We start from the raw sequence: 26,879 nt of genomic DNA on the forward strand, positions 1-26,879 counted from the left end.
CGTATCTACAATAACAGACAAATTACACCATAGAAACTGGCAACTAAACATGGATTCTCATTTCATTATGTTTAGGAAATACTACTAAATAAGCACTTAAATATTCCAATCTGTCTGTCTAAAAATAAAACTGATTCCTGTGGGGTTTTGTGTTACTTTCCCAAAATCAAAACAGACACATTTCACCATTGTTTTGTCCAGAATGTTAAATTCCCACTTCTTTTTAACATTTGAAACCTCACTCCAAATACGGACAAATGTTATGAAATGAGAAATCAGATACCCCAGTGAGATGTCAAGAGGTCTACAGGCAATCCTCAGTAAAAGGATGTGGTTTGGAGCAGACACAAGACTTTGGAGGAACAAACTGGACTGTGTTTTGTGTTAAGTGGCAATGGTAAAAGTCTGTATTTTGTATGTTCAAGGATTTGATATTGAAAATAACTTTTATTTGTTTTTAATGAGCCAAAAAATAAAAACACATTTAAAAAAATCAGGATTAATCAACATGAAGAAAAACATATTATTGTTTTCCTTATATTTCCCAGCTTTAGCTCACACTGGTCGAAGTTGAACCAACAACCTTCTCATGATGAGGCCAATGCTGTACTAAGGATCAGACAGATATGAGTTTTTGTTTTCTACCTGCACAAGTCTCTGGGAGCTGAAGCCTTTGTTCACAGACGGTTTCATAAATCACCCACAGCATTCAGGTCCAGCCAAATTAAGCTAATTAAAGGTTCATATTTTGATTTAGGAACAAAAGCGCGCTCATGCTCAATCCTTATTTGGACCGCGATGGCTAACAGGATACCTAAATCCATTTACATATACAGTTTTTGATCAGGAGATGCGTGGTATGTGCCTCTTGTGGCCACCAGGAGTACACACTTGCTCAGCAGAATTCTTACAGGATCCTTTACAAATGAGGCCCAAGGTCTGGATGGATAATGGTCAGACTCCATGGTTACTCCACGGTTACTCCACAGTTCCTCTGGTTGGTTCATTTCTCATTGACTAAGCGCAGGCCTGTTCCATATGTTATAAATCAGGGTTTGGTCTCTGTATCTGGGCTCTTGTTTGTAGATTCTGTGCCAGGGAATGATTACAGTGTGAAATATGAGCAGACCAGTGAACTAAAATGGAGGATTATACTGGCAAGAGGAACTCACATCTGCCCCACCTGATTTCCTGTTTCCTTTACAGTGTTTGGGTACATGTTTCTGACATTCAAAAACGCCTGTACATATTTCTGTAATCAGGGCTGTTCATGCAGTTTTGCAAATACTGGTTCATAAGGTCGACCATTTAAAGACCTGGGTTGGACCTGGGCTGAACCTGTTCTGATTTTGATATTGTGTAAGATCCTGGTGCAGCCCTGGTTTGACCTCAGTCCTGGTTTGAACAGGTTTAGCCATTTTCTTTTCTTCTATCTTAGTCCCTTTTTAGACTTTCTGTGTCTCAATCTACTTATGGTTAAGTAGTAGTAGTGGTCTTATCCTGAGATAGTCCTGGTTGATTCCTAGTCTAGTGCTGGTCTTATCCTGGTCTAGACCTCATCTAGTCCTGGTCTAATTCTAGACTAGAACTGGTCTGGACCTAATGTAGTCCTGGTCTAGTCCTGGAATAGTCCTTGTCTAGACCTGATATAGTCCTGATCTAACCTTGATATAGTCCTGGTTTAGTCCTCGCCTAGTCCTGATCTTGTCCTGATAGAGTCCTCCTCTTAGCATTCACAATAAACACTGCATAACTGCTCCTAAACCCAGCACCCTCTTTGGGTTGGGTCATGTTGGTAATAAATTATCGTAGCGGTGGCAGTGGGTTTGTTTTCACTTCCTGGACGTTAAACAGAGCTACTTTTCTTTCTCTGCTAGAAATGAAAGATGTTTGATCAGAATTTGTTCCCAGATGCAGAAAAGGAATCAATAAAATCTAATATAAATATGTGATTTCGCCAATGCTGAAATTAAAATCTTGTTGTTTATTGACTTATAATCACATCCAGGTTTTAGCAGGCATTGAGTAAAACGTTTTGAAACCTTAGGAGGAAAAATGAAAAGCACTTTACTTCTTTAGGTCGCCAAAGAGCACAGATATTTGGATCTGATAGAGTTCTACATCAAATGCCCTTCCTGACCAGCTGCATATTGGTTAATCCAAAGAAACCAAATAATCAAGATGGTGAAACTTCTTGAAGATGGGTATTATGCAAATATATAGTTTTGAGTTTTCTCTCTTCCAAAACTTGCCTGAAGAGGTTTTAGATGTCATCCAATGCATATTTGAGTAATCTAGCAATCTCTTCCAGGCCCTATTCAAACTTCCCCTTACGGTAAGCAGTATGATTCTGTCCAATGCTCAGCCCACAAGCCTAGATCACCCATGCTCCAACACAGTTCTCCATAAATATACAAAAACAAGATACAAACCTGTACATTACAACTTCACAAACCTGAGGCGTTGTGCAGTGGTTTCATTAGCAGGACGCACACTGATTGTGTTGTGATAGTGCTCTGAAGGGGGAGTGACTAAAATGCATTGTTCTGTCTCTACAATTAATATGAACACAACAGCCATATAGCCCTGCACCATTTTAAACTTGTAAGGGCAAACCTGGAGGATATAACCAGCACATTCCACACAGAAAGGTCCCATTTGGCCCTGAATCAAACCTGGGACCTTCTTGTAGTGAGGTGAGAGCACTAATCACACAGACAATGTTCTTTCATCTATAGAAACAGAATTACGTTTACTCAATAGATCAGTTTTTACAGTGCGGGTAACCACAATTGTTTCCTGATTTTCTGACTGTTTAACAAAACCAGACCACTCACTGACAATGACGTAATCCACAAGAAAGTACCCACAAAGTACCCACAGAATCACTACACTGCAAAAAATATGCACATTATAGTGCTCATATTACGCTATTTTCTGATGTTTTTATGTAGTTTCCTCATCACAAACAGACCTAGAGTTGTGTTTTGTTTCATTCACACATGTTTAACACACAAACCCTCCAGATTTAGACTGAGTTCTTTTCTCAAACAACAACACACTTTGTTCCACCTGATGTCTTGTGGTAATACTGGAAATGTTTTACTGTGTTTTTAATTTGCACACACCTTCACTAAAATCATTTGGATGATTTCAACCTTGAAATTGCCAGTCTCTACTGAACTAAGTAAAAGGAGCTGTTAACTTGAAAACTACCACTATATGACATCAGAGGGTGGAACAGAGCACTGTGAGTTTTGAAGTTGTAGATAGACTAAGAAACATGTGTGAATGAAACAAAACAACTCTAGGTATGTTTGTGAGGAGGTAACAAAACGGACAAAATTGACTCCTGTGAGCTTCAGTTGTGTGTAATATAGGACCTTTAAATAAAATTATTCAGTCGATATTAATCATACTAATCTGAACCACATTATTTGACTTTTCATTAAGAATGTTTCTGATCGTTTTCTAATACCAACTCATCTTACAACAGTGGCAGATATGGTGTAATTGTGGTTTAGACTTGTCTTAACATTATAGATTTAATTTGTGGTATTGGTTAAAGTGGTGGTGTATTGATTATTAAATTCTGGTTAAGTCTGGGTTTAGAGTAGATTTGTATCAGTCCTAGTCTTGTGCTGGTTTAGTGCTGGTTTAGTCCTGTTTTAGTCCTGATTTCTCATCTTAAAAGGATCTCTAACCTGATGTTTACTATCTTAAAAACATGTAAAACAAAACTCGTTCATTCTAAACAGTCAGTGGGCCAAAGTTATTCCTCACTTTTCTTATGCATTCTGAGCATACTAATTATTCACTGTGATACATTTATAAGCACTTTGCATAACTTTCAGACAAGAGCAGAGTTATGCTGTAACGGTAATGCAAACAACAACTAGCATGCTAACATGCACTTCCTGATTGAAACAATAAAATGCTTTAAAATTAGATGCAGGCAGAACACAGAGGACTTATTTTGACCTCCACAGCTTCTTATACAATATATTTGTGTGGGAATACATTGGGTACAGGCTCTTTATTTAGATTTAGAATAGATTAGACTACTGTAATGGTCTGCTCACTGGTCTCTCAAAATGAGCTGTGAGACAGCTGCAGAACATCCAGAACGCTGCAGCTCGGGTCCTTACTCGAACTAGGAAGTACGAGCACATAAGTCCTGTGCTCAGGTCTCTGCACTGGCTTCCTGTGCCTCAGAGAATAGACTTTAAAGCAGCTCTGCTTGTATACAAGTCTCTCCATGGCCGAGCACCAAAGTACATCTGTGACATGTTAGTGTCATATGAACCATCTCGCACTCTGAGGACCTCAGGGACCGGCCTCCTGCTGGTGCCCAGAGTCACGACTAAACAAGGGGAGTCAGCGTTTCAGGTTCATGCAGCTAAAACCTGGAACAGTCTGAACATGTGAGACAGACTCTTCTGTGACGCTGTTTAAATCCAGACTCAAAACATTTCTGTTTAACTGTGCAAATAACTGAAAGGTTTTCATTTCGCACTCTTCTCTCCAATTTATGTCTCTCTTTTTTTATTTTAATCTTCATGATTATTTATGTTTTGTTTTTATTATGATTTTAATGTATTTCTTATTCTGTAAAGCACTTTGAATTACTTTGTGTACGAATTGTGCTATACAAATAAACTTGCCTTGCCTTGCCTACTTTAGTTCTAGTCTAGTTGTGTTTTAGTCCTGGTTTAGACCTACTCTACCATCTTAAGACATGTTCACAACTCTAAATAAACTTCAAAATAGGATACTGCCGACTTCCCACTCACTGACAATGGCATAATCCACTTTAAAGTACCATCTAAGTACACACTGATGTATGACTAGTTATAGCTGCCTGAGAAAGCCTTATTTTTTGTACTATTTTAGATGTTTTCATTTTAGTTTTTATTTTGTGAATATTTTGGGTTTAGCACTCATCAAAAAGACCCCAAAATGAAAGCACTTTAGTCTACAGGCCAATCCATCAAAGTTCTCACAGTGAGTGACAACAACAAAGAGTTTGTGGTGACAAAAACAACAAAACCAATGACAGAAAAACCACTGGCTTCACTTTGAGGAAATTAACTCCATCTGTAAACAATAACCAACAAAATTAAGTTATATGAAAGTGGGAAAGATGTTTGAGGGTTTCCACACTGTAAAAAATAAATTATGTACATGAGTTTAAATGACTAAATTCAAAAGTGTCAGTTGTACAAATGTTCACACGAAGGATTGGTGGTTCAGTTTCTTCCCAAGCGCATACTGTTTTTGTATCTTTAGGCCTGTCAGGATAATTACTATATCAACTTATTGTTCAATACATGAAAGCTGGAATATTTTTAATGTCTTTTTATATATTTATGGATTTTTTTTATTTTTATTTATGATAAGATTTGAGCTGTAAAAGATTGAATTAATAACTTCTATGACTCATTACAAATGCAAACTAAGAACTAAAGATTTTGTTGCATTATACTATTGTACATTTTGAGGTTTAAATCTTCTCTTGGGTTTTTATATCAGTGGCATAAATTAGTTACAAAATGGTTGTTTACTGTCTCTATTTACTTCAGCAATACATCATACTCCAAAATTTGTTATCGTGATAGGCCTATGTATCCCTGGGCAAAAACATCACATATATAGTTCGATTAGGTAAATTAGGACTTCTCTTATGATTATAGCAAAAAAAAAAAAAAATTATTCTGTAAACTGGACAAACTTTTTTTTTTTTTTTTGAGTGAATACGTTTCGCAGCTCATCCAGCTCTTCAGTTCTGATCAGACTGATGATGAACACTGAAGGGAGGAGCTAACTACTCTGAAACTACATTGAAACTAAAATCTATTTATTTAAGTCATTAATAAGAGGACTAATTTTCCTCTCTTCCAAAAAAGAAAATAAATCCCAATAAAAAAAAAAAATCCTGAATCAGTTCATACAAATGTTCAAATTTATGACAAAATCTAAACAATTTCCAAGTCTTAATTTCCAACTTTGTATTGAAAAAGACCCCACCCTCCATCTGGCTCCCTCCTCCTCCCCTCTCCTCTTAATTCTCCCACTCCTCTTCCTCCCCTCCTCCTTTCCTTCTCCTCCTCCTCTGCACTCCTCCTCTCTTCTCTCCACAGATGAGCTCCTCTAATTAGCCCTGACCTGTTAATTATCTGCCTAACGACCTCCTTAACGAGCTCTGATAGAGACACAGGGCCAGACCTAAATGACAGATTAAGCAGCAGCATCATTAGAGCTGTATTATAAAATCACATGGAGCTTGTTTTCATGTCTGGTCTATTACTGATAATGAGATCGGCCACAGACAGCAGGTTGGGTTTTAATATGTAAAAATTACAATGGCAAGATCTTAATGATATCCATTCATTTGAATTTGTTTAATTAGGCGCGTAAAGCTCCTGAATATTGCTTTAGGGGACTGTTTAATTAAGGTAAATCCAGCTAATTTCATCCACTGTTATGTCTGTAATGGGGCAGAACCGGTTTTCACTCACAAATTTTACCTAACCTGGTAAAAGCTATCAAAAATGTCCATCACAGGTTTAAAATGTATACATAGATGGATTTTAAACATGCTTTTGGTCACCTTGGCATGAGCATTAGGTTGATGTTTCTAGATTTGCAAAGCACACTTTAATAACTACATCTCAGTTTCTAATTAAACTTTTAGGAGTTGGAGCGCCCTCTGCTGTCAGCAGTGGAAATGAAAAAATCCATGAATGCTATGTTAATAGAGCAATGCTTTTGTCATGAACACAATTTGACAGCAGAACAAGTGATGGTTTATGGACTGAAAAACTGCATAGCAGTAGGTTTTCTACCTGTGACACAACAATCCAGGAAAAATCTGAAATTATTCTGAGAGCTGTTATAACAAGATTGAAACCTCAAAAAATCAGTTTTGCAAATGTGTGGATTGGAAATACACATTTATAGTGTATGTGAGTTACCTCTAAAAGGTCGATCATTCGCGTCATCTGGGAGTAGATGAGGACCCTGTGTCCCTGGTTCTTCAGTCGACTCAGCAGCAGGTCCAGAGTGTGCAGTTTCCCACTCTCTGTGATCAGGCTCTCTTTGTCTGGAACACACAAAGTACAGGGAAATACACTATCAGGATTTATAGATATATTTACAAATATTGGCATCATAATTGGCAACTTTACTGGTGAGTACTAAGGTTGCTGGTGCACTGCAGAGTGAAGCAGTTTTAATGAGCAGTGTAGTTAAAAATATTGGAGTCTGGGTGTATATACAATTTATATAGACTTTAAAAACACAAAGGAGTCTTTCTGGATAATAAATTGATTACTAAGGGTAAGAAAAAGCTCCCAGTGGCAAAATCTTAAATATAAGATTACTCAAACATGTGTGAATAAAATGACAAAATTTAACATTTCTGATGCGAAAACAACATTATAAAAATACTTAAGAGATTCAGTTGGGCATAATATAAGATGTTTAAATACTTAGTAGCTAATATTATGAAACAAATTCTCTCTCTTTGAGTCTTTGAATCCAATCGATAAGGTCCTGGATTACGGCTCTCTAAACTCAGATAATCAGCTCCAGATTATTCTCCCTAAACCCAGGACTAATCTATGGTCTGTTTACTTTCACCACACGCTCGTATTGACAAAATCGACCAAAAAACAGAAACAGCGCGAGTGAGACGTGACAAAAGAGGAGGGAGAAAAGGCCCTAAATATTCTACTCCATTCAACCCAAAGGAACAAAGGAACAAATGAGCACAGCAGGAGCAATAGGTCACACATAAGAGAGAATACTGAAAAATAGAAATAGAAATTATTTGAACTCAGAATGTCGATATTTGATTTGATTTCAGTGACAAAATTTAGAGTACTGACTACACAAGAACTAATTTGAACAAATTCATGGCTTCTGAAATTTGTGGAAAAACTCATTGTGGTGAATAATTAGTATACAGAATGCATAAGGTAAACGAATAAACTTTATTGTCATTAGTATTTCATTAGTATTTGGATAATGAGTTTAAAAACTCAGTGGCACACTTGCTGTATTATCACTACATCATAAGGTAGAGTGTTTTCAGTTTGCATCTAAATAGCCTAAATATACATAAGTGTGATAAACATATGCGAATGAAACAAAAACAACTCCAGGTATGATTTTGATGAGGAAACAACATTATAACAGATCAGAAAATAGCGCAATGTGGGCCCCATAAGTAAAATCTTTATCTCAAACTGAATTATGTTAACTTTAGTAAAATTAGTCGCCTGTCATATGCACTGAGGGGGTACTTGAAGAGGTGTCTATAAAGTGCAGATGATGAGGGATAAACGTCAAAGACACAAAGGGTGAATGGGGAGAAGCTCTGGAGGTCTGACCAGAGAGAGGGGGGCTTGGCTCAGCACATGCCCAGGAGAGAAGCAGAGGTCAGGGGCAGCACAGTCCCACAGGGAGGGTCAGGCCCTGGACGTCCATGTGAAAGAAGACACTTGTTCACAATGAAGAATGAACAGGAAGGGAGATAAAGAATTCCACTTCATGTAGTTTGAATTAAGACCTGTTTTAGACCTGAAAATCTTAAGACTGAAGATGGTCAAAAGCAGGACTAAAGCAGATCTAAACTAGAAATAAACTAGAACAACACCAAGGTTAAAGAAGGACTAAACCAGGTCTGAATCAGCAGGATGTAACCAGAAATAATACACGACTAAAGGACTAAAGAAGGACTAAACCAGGTCTGAATCAGCAGGATGTAACCAGAAATAATACACGACTAAAGGACTAAAGAAGGACTAAAGAAGGACAAAAGCAGGACTAAACTCGGACTGCACCAGGACTAAATCAGGTCTTAATGAGAACTAAATGAAGACTAAACAAAATCTAAAATGGGTCTCAATTAGTAACACTTAACAAGCAATAAAGCAGTACCAAACCAGGTTTAAACTAGAACTAAATCAAGACTAAGCAAGGTCTATACCAAGACTAAAACAGGTCCTAACTAAAACTTCATCAGGACTAAAGTAACCAGATCTGAACTATAATAAAGACTAAACAAAGTCTAAACCAGAACTCAACCAGGTCTGAAGCAGCAAAGAACCAGTTCCAAACCACGCCTAAACTAGGACTATACCAAGACCAAGTAAAGACTAAACCAGATCTTAACTAGGACTAATTCAAGCCCAAACAAAGTCTAAACCAGGACTAAAACTGTTCTGAAGCAACAATAAAACAGGAAACAGGTCTAAACTAGGACTACCACGACTAAATCAGCAGCACTAAATCAGACATAAAGCAGGACTAAAGCCATACTTTACCAGGTCTAAATATTTTTCCCATAATTATCATTCTGACGTGACACAAAAGTACGATTAAAAAAAAAAGAAGCTCCTTGGCACGAGGCACAAATCGGAGCCTTTTCACACAATCTTCCCTTTACTACCCATAAAATATGCACGATATGCTCCAAAACAGCTGACTCACTTGCATATACCCTCATTAACATTCAATGCTAATGCATACTTGGCTTGAACCTTGACCTACGACCTTTAGGTTTAGCCCCATGATGAGGTCAGGGCCTGTTGAGGTGTTAAAGAGGATCTAATAGAACACATGACACAGGAAACACAGGGCAGACATATTGGAGGGCGGACATCTTGGGGAGGTCAGAGTGTATTGGACAGCCTGTCACGATCACTATTTGAAGCCCATACGTAAGCATTTGACTGGGATGGTTTTGACAGGCCCCGGGCAGCTGTGGAAATCCTCTATTCTCAACGCTTGTCACTCAATGAGTGCATTGGTTTGTATGCTTTTGATACCAGCTGTCAAATTCAGCTATTTCTCAGTATTTTTTTTAAATATCTGAAAATGCTGAAGTTGTTGGTTTTGTCTGACGAAAGCTCAGTGTCTAAACATTTTCCCATCTTTATTAAGATTCAACTCACATGCAAGGACCAAAATAGCCAAATGTCTGGAAGATGTGCAGACATTTATATCATTTTTGGTAAAATTCTTAACAGAATGGTTCAATAAAAAATAATGGCTAAATCATGCCTGTGATACTAAAGTCTTTGTTAAACCAATTCTTGTGCAAGGTTCATATGAAACACACCCATTTCACTCAACAAAACAGTGAAAATGCCAGATGTGTTGCATAAACGAGTTTCCTTTCTCTACACAAACAACAAAACTGTAGCACTGTAACAAAAATCGATACTATACAATACAATATATCGATATTTAGATATACACCCCTACTACATCTGACACAACGATATAGAAGGATGGGAGGGCATTTGACACAGGAATATAGGAGGATGGTACAGCATCTGACACAAAGAGATAAAGGAGAATGGAAAGGCATCACATACTCAGGAATATAGGAGGATGGGAGGGCATCTGACACAGGGATTCAGGAGAATGGTAGGGCATCTGACACAGAAATATGGGAGGTTAGAAGGGGAACTGACACACAGGGATAAGGAAGATGAAAGAGCATCCATCAAGCAAAGGTTTTCCATTTTAAAAAGTAAAAGTCAATTTTAAAGTAAAGTCAAGTACCCCCCAGGATAACAACAATGTGCAGTGGAACCCAAAAGACACAGAGTGAAACCACATGAGACTAAACGCGGCGCTTTCTGGTCCGGGGCTGAGACTCTGGTCCGGGCCTGAGACTCTGGCTGCTCCTCTGGTATGCAGCGGTTACCTCCGTGTGGTCCGACTCTTATGGGGACCAAAAACCCATGAAAACCCACAAACCCAGAGAAATGCAAACTGTACAGTGCTATAAGAGCCCTGTAATCGGCCTGGCGTCAAGAGAAAGGACAGGGAAAAGAGGAGAGGAAGAGAGGGGGTGAGAGGAGCAGAGTAATGAGAGAAAGAGTGAAGGAGAAACGAGGGAGAGAGGGGAAAGAGAATAAGGAGGAGGGTGAAAGTGAGAGTGAAGGAGAAAAGAGGGAAAGAGGGAGAGGAGAGAGGCAGTGAGAGTAAGAAAGGGTGGAGGTGAGAGGGAGCAGAGCAAGGGAGAGAAGGGCGCAGAAGGGGGGGTGAGAGTGAAAGGGAAGAGAGGGAGAGTGGCAGAAAAAATGATAAGGGAGAAAAAAGGGGGATGATAGAGAAGAGGGGAGAGAGAAGGAGGAGAAGAGAGACAGGGAGAGAGAGGTGGGAAGGGGTAAGAGGACCGGGGGGAGAGAAAGAAAGAGAGAGAGAGAGAGAGAGAGGAATGAGGAGGTGAGAGCGAGAAAGGGAAGAGGGGAGAGAGACAGTGAGGGAGAAAAGAAAGAGAAAGGAAGAGAAAGCAAGAGAAAGAAAGAGAACAGAGCGGGAGGAGGGGAGGAAGAAAGGAGAGAGAGGGGGAGAAAAGATAGAAAATGGGAGAGAACGGGAGCGAAGAGGGAGAGGGTGAGAAAAAGAAAAAGTGAGAAAGAGGAGACAGAGGAATCAGGGTTTGCTTGTGGTCACTCTGTACAGTTGCATTAGACCTACACTGCAAAAAAAGGAATATCAAGAGTAGGTCTGGTGACTTATGCTTTATTATATAGTTTGTTGATGTGAGTTAGGGTTCTAATGCAATGAATAGAATTTAAAGAAGCACTATGAAACTTTTTTGGTGGACGGCCTGCCACCTCTCCATGAGATGCTATTGCTTTGCCTGGAATGCACCAGTGTATATGGCACTGAACTTCTTTTATTTCCAAGGAGTTAACAACATGAGGCAACCAGGATAAGTTACAAGTCAGAACTGTGGAGAGGTGATTTATACATAAACGTTTATGAGCAAAAAAAAGATGTGTAATTGAAACTGTAAGATACATTTGTAATATTGTGGAATGTTTCTGGCAAAGTGCCGTGATCTCTATGAGACGATAAGGAGGTGACAGACACTCTACCAGAAATGTTACACAGTGCAACTTTATTCTTGGCCCACTGAAGTTCATTTGGTCTTCCAATAATTTATGTTATTAGGTTCTTTTTTCAGATCAAGAGTTTGTTTTCATACCTGACAGCTTCGACTGCTCACTAGCGGTCTTCCTCAAAGTGGTCACATGATGTTGCTGTGACATGTCCAATCAGCTGATTTATTCAGGTTTTGGCGCCGTCTTCCTACCAGTGGAGGCAGGATTACAGCGCCATCTGCAGTCCGACTTCCTCAAGACAGTATTCCAGGTGTGTGAGAGTAAAAAAGCCCCCTCATCCCAGTTTATAGTCCATGTCCATGGGACTAAAAAGCAACATCACATGACGACTCTGAGAAAGACGGCTAGTGAGCAGTTGAAACTGTCAGGTATGAAAACAAACTCTTGGTCTGAAAAAAGAACCTAATAATAGAACTTGATTCTTGTTTTGAGTTAGGGCTGGCCAAGTTATTGAGATTTAAATGTGTCAAAAAAAATTATAGCAGTTGAGAAAAATAATAACTTGTACTGAAACTAAAAACTAATTCAACTAAAACAGACAAACTCAGCTGAACTCGAATGAAACCCAGGATAACTCTTGCACATATTTTTACAGTGCAGTGGAGACGGCGGCCATGTTGGTGCGGTCGGATCAGACGGAGCCTCTTTCCCACCGGAGCCAGAGAAACCAGTCCCTCAAACCAGCGTCACCCAGAGGAAACTGCAGCCGGGCACATTCGCCAGAGCTCATGTAAAGACAATATTAGCCCACCACGCAAGCCACATGTTCCTGTTCAAGAGATTAACACAAACCCAAACTCTGATGTCATGATGCCACTCAAAGATCTATTAAGATATCTAAGGGGAGGTTTTCAAACATAAGCAAATTTTAAATACGGCTGCAATGTTAAAGATGCACTGTGCAATTTCTCTGCTTTTGCGATTTATCAATATGAGGAAAAAACACTACTACTACTGCATATTTACGTTCTTCTCTGAAATGGAAAACACTGAGCTTTGGAGATGTAGGCAGACTAATAAAAGATTACACAAACATGTGTGAAGGAAACACAACACAACTGTAAATATGTTTTTGAGGAGGTATCAACATTATAACATGGCTTAAAGCTCACACGAGTCAATTCTGTGTAATATAGGATATGTAATCGCAATGAAATCAAATCTGGTATTTGAATAGCTCATAAAAAGTGCAGAACGTGTGTAAATTAGCTTCCAGGAATAGATTACTAGCGAAGTGGGCGAGTTCAAAACATTTTAGTCCAAGCTGAAAATCCAGGGATCTAAAAATCACTGCCAATAATTACAATTTGGCGCTGTCTCGATCCAACTGTACACTTATGGCTCCCAGTGTAATCATGTGTGGTATAATGTGAACTGTATGTAGAACCATGCATTACAGAGCAGCTAAAGTGGCATATATTTGATGGTTCTATTCTTATATAAGCCTGAATCAGCCTCCTAAATACTACGTTTGGGTTAGAGCAGGAATGTAGAATGACGCTAAAGAACTCCTAAGACGACTAAAGAAGTCTTTCACAAAGCATGTTTTGAACCACTAAATATGGAAGATAAGTGTTGGGCTATTATATACAGTTTTATATTTAACGAGTTATAGCACTGTAAAAAAAAAAAAAATGGAATATGAAAAGTTTGGATTTAAAACATTATGTATAATGTCACCATACTAAAATATAATGGTCCATATTACGCTATTTTTTTAATCTAATTATAATGTTGCTTCCTCATCAAAAACCTACTTGGAGTTGTGTTTTGTTTTTGTTTTGTTTTTTTAACACATAAACCATGCATATTTAGGCATGGTTCTTCTCTAAAACAGAAAACACTCTGTTCCACCTTGTGATGTCATGTGGTAATACAAGAAGTGCTCCTCTGCGTTTTGAAACACCATGTGCCTTCACTAGAATCATTTTAATGAATTTCAATCCTGAAGCTGCTAATCTCTTCTGAACTAAAAGGTAAAAGGAGCGGTTAACTTGAAAACTACCGTTTCATGACATCACAAATTAGAAGCTTTAAATTTGAGCTTTAAAGATGTAGACAGACTAATAATAAAGGATTACTCAAAAATGTGTGAATAAAACAAAACACAATTCCAGGTATCTTCTCAATGAGGTAAAAACATTATAACAAGGCTTAAAGCTCACAAGAGTCAATTTTGTGTAATATAGGACCTTTAATGATACGAAAGAAAAAAACTTGATACTGAATACAGATTCCGATACCACAATGATGATAAAAAACACTCTTTATTTAGACAATAGAATGTGATTTTCTTTTATATTCCCATGTGGTGTTATATCTGTGTAATCCCTCAGTGGTCCAGGTAGGTTCCATAGTGGTCCATGAGCGTATACTAGTCTATGTGCTCTTATACTTGTTCTGATCCCCTATAGTGAACAAAAGCCTGGTGCGGGGTGAGCTTGTCAAACTGCTCAAATGAAACATACAAATCAAAGCCATGATCATTCTTCTTACCCAGTACAAAAAGGCAGCTTTAACAGCCCATCACCAAAATCCCATGTGGTGTGGCACTGCTCTCCCGTTTCCATGGCGACGCATATAAAGCTTTTGCCACCTGCCCCCCTCCCCCGAAATCCCCTCTCCCCCTCCCTCTCTCCTCTGCATCCTGCTGTCAGATTAAACAGGAGCACCACAACATGGACAGACAATTTAGCTGGAAATATAAGAGAAATATCTATTGAAAGCAGTAAAATAATGTAGAATAGGAATTATAGTTTGGTCACAACTATACGAAAACAAGATTCATATCCTGAATTCAGAATTGTATAATGCCTGGAAGATGAAGATGCATTATTTTTATAGACGAAAATACAGTAGTAACCACCCAATCTCTTCTTTCAACCTCCCTGTCTTCAGTATCTCCTCTCTCATCCTCTTTGTCACACTCTTATCGCTCTTCCTTGCTCCTCTCCTTTTCTCTCCATCTCCTCCTTCCTCTCCATCTCCTTTCCCATCCTCTGTCTCTCTTCCTCCCTCTTTTACCCCCCTCTTTCCCCGTCTCCTCTGCTTTTTGTCATCATTTTCACTATATATATTTTATGTGGATAAAATGTGATTCAATTGTAGTCAGTTACTCACAAATATTAGTGTTACAATGTCAAATGCATTACTGAAGTAGATGGATGAGTGGCTAGCACTTTCGCCTCATTGCAAGAAGGTTCCTGGTTCCTATCTTACCCCTCTGCTCTCTCTCTCTCCACCCTCTGTTCTTCAGTCTCTCCTACTCTCCCTCCTCCTTCACTCTCTTTCTCTTTCTCTCTCTCTGTCCCCCCTCCCCTGGTGCAGTAACCTGATCTCTGTAGTTCCCCGTAGGACCGGAGCCTGGGGCCTGACACGGGCCTGACCCAATTAGTGTGTGCTGCAGCTCGTTAACCCTGCCCCTCCCTGGGCTCCCCCTGCTGCCCCCCCAGCGCCGCTACAGCCGGTCGGGGACTATCTAATTTCATTAAAACTCCGCTGCCATCTTCTGTCCAGCTCTGTCCCCTCTGCTAAACATGGACGATAAGCTACAAAAATATTCAAATAATAAGTGTTATGAATACAAAGCTATATTTAGTCATAATATGGTCAAATTGCTTGAATTAAAGGGGCACTGTGGAATTTTTCAATTGGAAGATCAGATGAAAAAGTTGTAATCTTCCAAACAAGAGTATGAAGTAACATTTAAAGGTGCACTATGTAACTTTTCTAGTCAAGGCTAGGCCATTTCCTTGTCTTCATTGAGATGTTGCTGCTCTGCCTGGAATGTTCCATTAAACTGTCCATCTTGCGTGTGTTCAATTACAGGTATTTTTAGTGCTCAAAATTGTCTTGATAAACATACACTCTTACAGTGACTGCATGGGCACATCTTTCCACAGATCTGATGTGTAACTTGGCCTGGTGCCTCATGTGTATGTCCCTATGGAAATGAATATGTTTTGTAATGTCATTTTAAATATTTATCTGCAACATACTTTTGACTGGTTTTGAGATTTTTTATTATATTTTTTTTTTCATAGTAAGAAAAACAAATGAAATTAAATCAACACAGCGTAACTTTCTGGAGGTGGCATACTACCTGCATGATTCAATGGAAATGGAAAGTTAAAACCATATTTGAGAATATTCCCCGTGGAGATAGATACGTTTTATGCCATGCTGTGGAATATTATAGCCACAAGAACAACATTTGGATGGAAACACGCAGGACCAAGTAGAGTTACAAGCCCACTAAAGGAGCAGTAAGGACGCGGGTTTTTCTGTTTTTCAGTGCAATAAAGATATCCATAATGAAAAATAAAACATGCATCATGTTTAGTCTATTTTTCATTAAAAAAAAAAAGTTACATGTGTTTGGTTTTAATCTTAACACTCAAAATGATTACTCATCGTTACTTTTATTCGTGTAGATATCCTACTGACAGTAGTAGAGTCTTAGTGCCAGGCTGCAGAGAGGAGATGGATGGCGCGTTATATGTGAGACAGATGGGGCCAGAGTCAAACCGCGATGGAGACCGCACTGTACAATGATACATTACACTGAGGATCAATACGTCAATGAGCAACACTTGTCCACTGCCCTCACATAATGGAAATACTAGCTCCTCGGGCCTCTGCGCGTATCGATAAAAATGGACTTAAACTTAATTTGCTCACAGCTTTAAGAGCACGAGACAGATGTTTTTAGGATGCTGAAAAAAACGTAAACCTACAATGTTATAATGACTTGAATTCAGAATATTCAGAATGAAGTTATAAAGTGGAAAGCACTATAGCAGTGGGCACAGCAGGGGATAGCTGGAGGGTTTGACCTTTCGTGCATGTTTTGGGTTGGTGGGGGAAACTAGAGCACCCAGAGGAAACCTACCCAGACACAGAGAGAACATGCAAACTCAACTAAAAAAAAGGTCTGGGAGTTGAACCTGGAACCTTCTTGCTGTGAGATGAAAGTGCTAACTTGAGTAATACATTAGACATTGTAACACTATGAGTAACTGTGAGTAAGTGACAAAAGGTCACATTTTAAAGTCCTATATTTAGCTATTTTCTGTACAGTACTTGGAGTTGTGTTTTGTTTTATTCACATAAACCCTGTGTAGTTAAGTTCTTCTCTCTTCTGTTCTCCTCCGATATCAAGAAAGTGCTTCACTGGGTTTTTAAACTCCATACACCTTCACTAAAATCAACTGGATAATTTCAGCCCTGTAATTGCTAATCTCCACTGAAGTTAAAATGTAGCTGTTAAGTTGAAAACTACTGCTTGATGACATCACAAGATGGAACAGAGAATTTTGTGCTTTGGAGATGTACTAGTAGATAGACTAATAATAGAGGATTACTCAAACATGCATGAATAAAACAAAACACATCTCCTGGTATGTTTCTGAGGAGTTAACACGGCTAAAAGCTCACACGAGTCAATTTAGTGTAATACAGGACCTTTAAACTTCAGATTTAGTTATAACTCATTGCCCCTCGTGTGTGTTCCGATGGTGTTTTAAGCGCTTTAGAGACAGACAGTCTGAGGAGAGCCCAAAGTTTCACAGAAAACCTCGACCGCAGCCTCCCTCCTCCAAACATGTCATTTAGAGAGAGGAGACCACTCAGCTAAAAGTCTACACACACACACACTCGCACACACTCATAGCAGGGAAACAGCACTGCAAAAAATGATATCTTGTAGCGCTGTACAGATTACAGATCCGTTCACATTTTGACAGTTTGAACATGATTTTATTCTTAGTTCAAATAGACATAGACTGTTACATATTGGACCAATATTTGGACTTTTTAGTGAAGCAGCTATTTGCCTTAAATCTTGTTTTGGGTAACCGTGATCTGCAGTCTAAAAATACCCATAAAGCTTTATTTGAACACTTAAGTACAAAGAGACAACTACTGAAAATGTGACTACACCACTGTCTTATGGGTTTGTAGTGAGAAAAAAAGTCATTGGATGAGTTTTTGGTAAATTTAAATAACGTCATTTGGAAGAGAAAGTCAAAATCAGCGCAACAATATTGGCAGAGCTTAAGGGCAATCGGTTGCTCTTGATTCTAAAAAACAATTTGTATCAGCATCGGCCATGAAAAAAACATATAATCTATTACCTAATCTAATTGCATTTAAAACTAATAATAAAACTAAAAACTAAAAAACTAAACTAAAATCAAGATTATGAATTCAAGTAATCTATAGATATTTTTACAGTGCATCTGGCCTCTTGTCAAAATTATTACTTCTCAACTTAAACGTCCCCATCTCTAAACAGTGGATAATGTCGCCCCCTTCTGTTCAAAAGACGTGAATGACAAACGAACAGACACAAAAGCATTTTGGCTGGATCAGAGGGTTATTTTTTTTTTAGTTGGCACAACATATAAAGTATAGTTCAGACAGTGGATGGTGCCAGTTTAAAAGGATACACAGAGCGACGGGGTATGCGTGGTTGGAAAGACTGGGCATTTCTGTTGTTTTTTGCCCTCATATCTGAAAGAGAGGAGGAGAGAGAAGGATGGAGAGAGAGAGAGAGAGAGAGAGAGAGACGGTGAAGCAAGGGAGGAGAAGGGGGAGAGAGGGGAAACAGGTGGAGGAGAAGAGAGGAAGGAGAAGAAAGGGAGAGAAGAGGGAGAGGAGAAAGAGAGAAAGAGGAGAAGGGGCAGAAGGGGACAAAGGAGGAGGAGAGAGAAGGCAAAGAAAGGAGAGGAAAGAGGAGGAGGTAGAGAGAGAGAGAGACATGGAGGGTGGGGGAGAGGAGGAGGGAGGAGAGAGGTGGGGTGTATCCTGTGATTTGGCCGGATTTCATTTGAAGGGGCAGGAAGGCACTAGTGTAATTCCCACAGACTGCTGGGGTCAACACTTTTATAACTACTGTATATCATATTGTTAATTGTTGAATTGACATGTCCCATAACTTGTGGCAGACTCTCAGACAGAAAAAAAACAGTTACACTGCGCAGCTTTTGTCTCCATGGAAATGTAATTGCTTTGCCTGAGAACTCATTTAACTACAAAGATGCCATATGCCATAAAAATATTTGGTTCTGTTAAAAACAAGATCCTGATCCAACCATATTAAAGGTGCACTGCGTAACTTTTCTAGTGAAGGGTGCCTCATCTTCTTATCTTCATGGGGAGTTCTTTGTCTAGAATGTTCCACGGCATAGATTAAACATATCTATATAAAGTGAAACAACTGTAAGCTACATTACAAGTCAGATCTGTGGAGAGGCAACCCTATTAATGAGAGAATTATTGTATTTTTGCACAATAGAAACACCCATAATGAAGAAAAATAGATGTGTTTATTGTAATACCATGGAACATTCCAGGCAAAGCAGTAACATTTCCAAGGAAACAAGCAGATGATGGACCTCCACCAGCAAAGTTACGTAGTGCACCTTTAAGGAACCATTCAAAACACAAATCATTCACGAACATCACATCACTCGGGGCGACGTGGCTCTGTAGTCACATAATATGGAGGGTAAATTATCATGAAGCTGAATTCTTCATTTTACAGAAAATGGCATACATTTTTCATAGACACTCCTTTAATTAAAGTAACTGTGCCGCCGCCACACAAGCTGCAACCAAAGCTATTTCAGATTCAACCCAAGAATGTTACACAAATAGGTTTTCCCTTTCAACAGGCAATTTTACTATTTCACACTGATTGTTTTGGGGCCTAAAAATGAACTGCTGTTTCCGGAAAACGAATAGATTGAGCCACAAAATGGGAGTCTGTAATTAGAAGCGATAACTAGGTTGCATTAGAATTTGAGGATGACATAATTTCAGATGAAGGGGAGGGGGCCTATAACTTTTGAACCTTATCATTAATTGTTTGGGACTGGCAGTTACAGTTACTTGAATACTTGAACTATTCGGAATACGTTTCGAGCAGCATACATTTATTCTTACTTGAGTAATATTTTAACTGAAGGAACAGTACTTACTTGAGGAAAGGTTTTGGTTATATACTGTATTTTATACTGTATTTTTCATCTCTTGTTTATGAAACCACAGAGAGTGAGGTCTGAGCAGGTTTTGTTGGTGTCTGTGGGAACAGTCTGAGCTCCTGTGAAGTCTCTACAAAGTCAGGAAGTGCCACTGCTGCTCATTGTTCAGAGGTCTCTCCCTTTCTCCTCCTCTCTTACTCTCTCTCATCTCCTCTCCTCTCTCCACCTCTCTACCTCCTCCCTTTCTCTCTCCCCACCTCTCTCTCTCTGATTCCCTACCTCCTCCCTGTCCTCCTCTCCTCGTAATCTTACTCACCTTATCTCTCCCTGGCTCTCCCTTCGCCCTCTATTTCCTCCTCCTATTCTTCCACACTCAAACTATATTCTTCAACTATCCCTCTCTCTCCTCCTCTCTTCCTCCTCTATTTCCGGCTCTCCTGCTCTTTACCCCTTTCCGCTTTTCTCTCTCCCTTCCTCCTCCTCCTCCTCTTCTCCTCCTCCTCTCTCTCTCTTCCTCCTGTCCCTCTCTCCTTTGCACCTCCTTTCTCTACTTTACTCCCACCTATCCCTCTTCTCCCTCATTTTCTCTCTCTCTCTCTCTCTCTCTCCTCTCTCCTCCTTTATTTCTCCATATACTTCTCTTTTTCTGTTTCCCCCTCTCAGCTCTTTTCCATTCACAAAAGTATTACAGTACAAGAATCTTTCACCTTACAGTCTACACTGCAAAAATAAATAAATTAATTAATAAAAAAAAAATTATATTACTAAACTAGTTTATGGTATTATTACATTTTTAAAACCATATTATGCAATTAGTTATAAATGCATCTAAACCATACAAAAAATATGATTTTTACAGTGTACACCTCAGTTTCTCACGCTCGTTGCCACGGGATACGCAGCCTCCTCCACCCTCCTTCTTGTCGCCTCAATTTCTTTGGGAGAGAGGAGGGATGGATGGATGAGAAGAGAGGAGAGGGGAGAGAGGAAGGAGGAGGGAGGAGGAAGAGGAAGGGAGAGACGGAAGCAGAGAAGAGGGAGAGAAAGGACCACCCTATCTGCCCTTCTCTCACCCTTTCTCACCCTCTCTCCCCTTCTTTCTCCCTCCCTCCCTGTCTCTCTCTTCGTCTATCGCTCTGTCGTTTCTCAGCCGGAGCAGGAAGGAAATTACCAAATGCATGACACGATTCTCCAAAACACATTGTTAAAACATCAAGGTCTGTGATATTAGGCTCATGTTATGTACAGTAGCACCACCAAAGTTTCCCAGCTAAGTCCTCTCTTTCGTCTTAAATCTGTCTCTACTCTCTCTCTTCCTCTTTGTCCCACTTTTCTTTCCTTCTCCCCTTACTCTCTTTCTCTCTGTCTGTCTCTCTCTTGTGTCTCTTCATCTTACCACTCTCCCTCTTCTTAACTCTCTGTCTCACTCTCCTTTACCAACTTCTCTCTCATCCCTCTTTTCAGATATCTCTTCAGCTTTCTCTCACCCCCTTTCACCTTTCTCCTCTCTCTCCCCCCTTTTCAAGAACAAATATTATGACTGAATATTTCCGTCTTCCCTCACACCCTCTACGTCTCTCTCCCTCGCTCTCCCCCTCTCCATCTCTCTCTCTCTCAGTATCTTCCGTCTCCCTTCTTCTCTCACCTTCTCTCCTCTCCTTTACTTTCTTTCCCATTTTTGCCATATCATCTTGCCTTCCTCTCTCCCCCACCTCTCCTCTTTCTGCCTCTACTCACTCCCTCCACCTCTTTACTATCTCCTATTAAGCCATCTCTTTCCCTCTCTTTCTCTCTCTCTTCTACTCTCCCTCCTCTCCATCTTTCACCCTCTCTCTCCTCTATTTTCACTAGAGTCTTTTACCCTCTCTCTTTCTCACTCTCTCTCCTCTTTCTCCCTTTACGCTCTCCCTCTCCCTCCCCCTCTCTCCGCCTTTAACAGAACAAATGCTTTGACTGAATGTTTGTTTTAATCGCGGTGGCGTGAGTACAGCTCTGTATCGCCTGGGTAATCTAATCTAAAGGAATTAGGAAACAGAGGAGGAAAAAACAACTACAATTCAAATATCCTACGCTCCCTCAGGTCTTCGAATGCTCCGCCAGCATTCATTAAGTTATTTTATGAGAATCTGGATTGCCATTCATTTCCAAAAGTCTTTCTGACTGCTGTAAATCAGTCATAGTAGCATGTTTATATAGACAGGTATTGTGAGGTGTCTTGCTCAAGAACACAATATCAAATACTGCCAGCTTTGACAATTTTGAGCTAATACCATTTCCACTCCTTAAAGGTCCCGCTATTTTCTGAACTGGTATATTGTTGTTTCCTCATTAAAACATATCTTGAGTTGTGTATTGTTTCATTCACACAAAAAAGGCCAAGTTCTTCTCTCAAACAGAAAACAATCTCTTTCACCTTGTGATGTCATGTGGTAATACAGAAAGTGCTTCACTGTATTTTTAAACTCCATACACCTTAAGTAGAATCATTTGTATAAATTTCAGCCCTGGAAATGCCAATTTCTACTGAACAAAAGGAAAGCTCACTAAAAAGCTTTTTCCATAGTATGTCTTAATTGCACAGTCTAAACAAATACCAAAATTCTTGACAACCTAGGTGGTTTAAGGTTATTTATCAGCAAGTAGGAGCAGGTGTTTAGTGACAGGAGCAGGCAGGGATAGACAGGAGCAGAGACAGGAGCAGTGACAGGAGCAGGCAGGAGCACGACAGGGGCAAGGGGGCAGTGTTTTGGCAGGCCCAGAGGAAGCTGATGTGTCCGGGGTTAAACTTACTGTGACTCTCCCACGGCTCCAGATTAAAACAACAAACTCATGGCCAAAAGGAGCAAGTCAGAGCAATGTCAGGTAGTGCATAAAGCGTGTGTAGCATAATTTTTCATTCATGACATGTTAAAATGTGGTGTAATTGCAAAAAGTAGTTTCCTGTTTACTTAGCTTTTCTCACGTCTCACAGCACCACAAATACAAATTAAAGGCAGTCGCAATGTATGGCTTTACAACTATGGATTTTGTTTTAAGTTAAAGTTAAACAGCAATTTCTACTTAAAGAGGACCTATTGTGCTTGTGTCTTATATATTTATAATCTATAAATCATCACAACAAAGAACTGTCGGCACCTCTGATGGATAGCTACAGATCACGCTAGCCAGCAGCAGATTTTTTTTCATTTGCACACAGTGCTTGTATCACTGATTAAGAAAAAAAAAGTAGAGAATGAAATAAGCATGTTTTTTTGATGAGGGAACAATGTTTTTAAAAAATAATTACTATTAAACAGCACTTTCCCTTTATCAGTGTTATAACCATTTGGAGTTTAACCAACCAAAACCAGAATATGCCATACGAGAAAAATACAAGTCAGTTTATACAGACCATAGACTGAACATGAAAAGATGGTAATCATGAATGCATTATATTCGCCTTACCTGGTATACGAATGTAGGACCACCCATGTCGTGGGTTAATCGCCATGACGCCCCCGGGGGACTGTAGGTAGAAGGAAGTAGCTCTCGTGATCCAATCAGAGGCCAGTTCTGGAGAGCCGTACAGGAAGCAGTCCCTGTAGATGGTCCCGCCTCCGTTTCGCGTCACCCGCCAATCATACTCAGCACTGCGGTCATTACAATACCTTTCCATGGGAACGGCTGTCACCTAGGAAACCATTAATAATACTTTAAAATAAGAAGAGCCTAAATTAGAAAAGGGTACAGAATAAAAAATAAACCTCACCAAGATTACCTCCTTTCAAAAATATGTAGAGTTGGGTAATCAGGACTAAACCAGGATTAAACCAGGATTAAATTGATTTAAATTCAAGATAAACCAGGAATAAACCAGAATTAAATCAGGATTAAACTAAGTCTAAACCAGACTTAAACCAGAACAAAACTAGAACTAAACAAGACCCATTGTGAAAGTGCCCTAAACTTCAAATGTTGCCATTGTAACAGTTATATATGAGATTTAAAAAACACATTAAACAAAACTGAAAGTTACCCTGGGTGTAGCAGTGAGGAGGAACTTTGGGGGCAGAGAGGGCAGACACTGCCTCAGAGAGAAAGAGGAGGAGGAGCGACTGTGGATCTCAACATCTGAGTGACCCACCAGACCTGGAGAGGAGGCTGTGAAAACCAAGTCCTGAAACAAATACAGTGAATATGGGATTAAACCAGGATGAAACCAAGGCTAAACCAAGGCTAAACCAGAGCTAAACTAGAGCTAAAGCAGGACTAAAACAGGATTAAACTGGGACAAAACCCTGTGACACCAAGACCTGAAACACATTTTCACACATTAGCCAAACATTACATAATCAAGTACAAAAGTGAAAATACAGTGAATATATAGTAATTGGATAATTACTACACTTTATTAGTCATGCTTTCAAAATTGAGAAAAAAATTGTCAAATAAATTACCCTTTTGTCTATAAAACAGAAAAAGATGCATGAGAACCACTCAAACCCTGCCTCTTACAAAAAATAGAAACATATTCTGAATTTAACTTATTTTTATAGATGTAATGTAGATATTTCTCCACTGTATTGAACCTGAAGATAAATGGCATTACTGTTAATAACCATGTGTACAAATATAGGCTAAAATATTAAGATAATATTTTTTTAATAATATAAAGTTGACATAAAAGAATGGTAGATCTACAGCACCATCTTTTGGTTAAGGAATTACAGCAACTACACTGTAAAAACTATATTTCATTAAAGGTCCTATATTAGCAAAGTTGACTTTTGTGAGCTTTAAATCATGTTACCTTCTGAAAAACCTAAAAATACCTTGTGTTTTGTTTCATTCACACATATTCGAGTAATTCTTAAATATCAGTCTGTCTAAATCTCCAAACCTCAAAATGCTCCACCTTGTGATGTCATGTAGTGGTAGTTTAAGTTAACAGCCATCATTTTCCTTTAGTTCAGTAGAGATTGGCAATTCATATCTGTTAACATCTAAATTATTCTCATGAAGGTGGATGAGGTTTAAAAACACAGTGGAGCACTTCCCATATTACAACATGACATCACAAGTTTTTTTGGGTTTTTTTTTTTAGCGAAGAACTCAATATGCAGGATTTGTGTGTTAAACATCTGTGAATAAAACAAAACACAACTTCAGATATGTTTGTGATGAGGGAACAACATTATAACGTAAATCATAAAATAGAAAAGTAATATAGGACCTTAGAAATAACTCTTACTAGTTTTGGGGGAAAAAATAATAATACTAAGTTGAACACCAAAGTGGCTTTTTCCATTTCTGGTCACTAGATGAATGCCAGCATGTTTTCACTCCAAAACTTTTGTTGAGTCTTTTACACTGGCAGATATTATAAAAATACTCCAATACTGAACCAGGTGAAATATTCTGTTTAAAAAAGGTAAATATAGCCACCAACTTAAAACAAAAAATATTCTAAATTCAACATATATATATTTTTTATCAATACATCATTATCTCTTCTACTTTTATCCCTGTGGTACATTTTATAATGAGAATAAGCACGTTGTTTATTCGTTTGCATGTTTAGTTTCTCACCTGGAGGATGGGGCTGCAGCTGGTGTTTGGGAAAGTCGCGGGTTTATTCATCCACAGAATCAGGTCTCTCCGGTTCAGACATTTTAGCATTTGTGAACTGGTCCCTGGGTCTCCGCTTTCTCCACTCAGCTCCTTCTCCTCAAACAGGCGCTGGTAGTAGAGCCGGTATGCAGATTTCAGAGACAGGAAAAGAGCTAACCATCTGCAAGAGAGGAGAGAAAGGGATTTTTAACATGATTTTAAAATGGAGGTTTTGACCTGTCTGTAGGCCTGTTACAGTAATTACGATACTGATTTATCGTTCAGTATATAAATACTGGAACTGGAATCTATTGTGGGTCTTAAAATTGATTGTGTGTCCAATTCTGTGTGTTTGTGGGAAGAATTGGGGTATTTTTTGTTGTAATACAATAAGATTTGGGCTGTGAAAAGTAGAATAAGTGACTTGGCTAGTTATTACTTCATTCTGTTATTTATTTAGTACAGCTCAGGCCTTTAAATGACACTGTCTATTTAAAATGGTTTACTGAGATTATCTTGCTTTATTGTTATTGTGTCAGTGGCATAAAGCAGTCTCAGTATTATCAGAAATTACAGAAACTACAGTCACAGGCTAGCTAGCATTCGCCAACCGATTTTTTTCTGGGTGACTCACTCTCACCTTTTATCTAAACAAGACCATAAACACTAGTATAGATCACATGCTTCTGAAAAGGTGTTGTTTAAATCCATGTGCAAGTGCAGAGTGAGGTATCCAGTAGGGGGGTCCCTTTACATTAACAAACCCTCCAGCTCCACTGCCACTAGAACTAATTTCCACATCTAAATGTAATGAGTTTGCAGTTTTCTTTAATGACAAAGTTCAGGGCATCAAAAATGCCATCAATTCCACAACACAAATAACAAGCATGCAGCCACAGAGACACTTAGAGGTGAATCACTTTGCACCTGTAACTGACAAAACTGTTTTAGAGATCGTTACCAGTCTGAGTTCATCTACTTGCTGCCTGGACATGTTACCCACTAGATTTCTAAAGTCCATCCTCAACAGTTTACTTTCACCACTCACTCACATAGTTAACATGTCACTTCAATCTGGAACATTCCCAAACGCGTTGAAAACTGCGGTCATTAAGCCTCTCCTAAAGAAGAGCAGTCTTGATGCCACAGTACTGAACAATTTCCGAACCATCTCAAATCTGATGTTTTTTGGCAAAGTCCTTGAAAAAGCTGTTTACCAACAGCTTACGAACTTTCTCCAAATGAACAACTCCTTTGATGTTTTCCAGTCAGGTTTTAGAGCCTCCACAGCACTGAGACTGCTCTTATCAAGTTGACAAATGACATCCGCCTGAACACTGATGCAGGCAAAGTCTCAGTCTTGATCCTGTTAGAT

The 26,879-nt window shown here is 39.1% G+C and overlaps 1 protein-coding gene across 3 annotated transcripts in view; it reads right to left on the reverse strand.

Moving 5' to 3' along the window:
• Nucleotides 1–26,879, reverse strand: part of ino80 (INO80 complex ATPase subunit) — a 61,395-nt gene that overhangs the window by 14,243 nt on the left and 20,273 nt on the right. For all 3 annotated transcript variants that reach the window (XM_055149361.1, XM_055149363.1, XM_055149362.1), the window contains exons 25-28: nucleotides 25,484–25,685; nucleotides 23,931–24,071; nucleotides 23,360–23,585; nucleotides 6,975–7,102 (exon numbers count right to left, since the gene is read on the reverse strand). In XM_055149361.1, coding sequence (XP_055005336.1) covers nucleotides 6,975–7,102; nucleotides 23,360–23,585; nucleotides 23,931–24,071; nucleotides 25,484–25,685 — 697 coding nt within the window. The remainder of the gene's footprint in view (nucleotides 1–6,974; nucleotides 7,103–23,359; nucleotides 23,586–23,930; nucleotides 24,072–25,483; nucleotides 25,686–26,879) is intronic.

This window comes from Boleophthalmus pectinirostris, unplaced genomic scaffold (genome assembly GCF_026225935.1).
Source record: "Boleophthalmus pectinirostris isolate CB_2022bp ecotype Guang Dong unplaced genomic scaffold, ASM2622593v1 HiC_scaffold_13, whole genome shotgun sequence".
Lineage (NCBI taxonomy): Eukaryota > Metazoa > Chordata > Actinopteri > Gobiiformes > Gobiidae > Boleophthalmus > Boleophthalmus pectinirostris.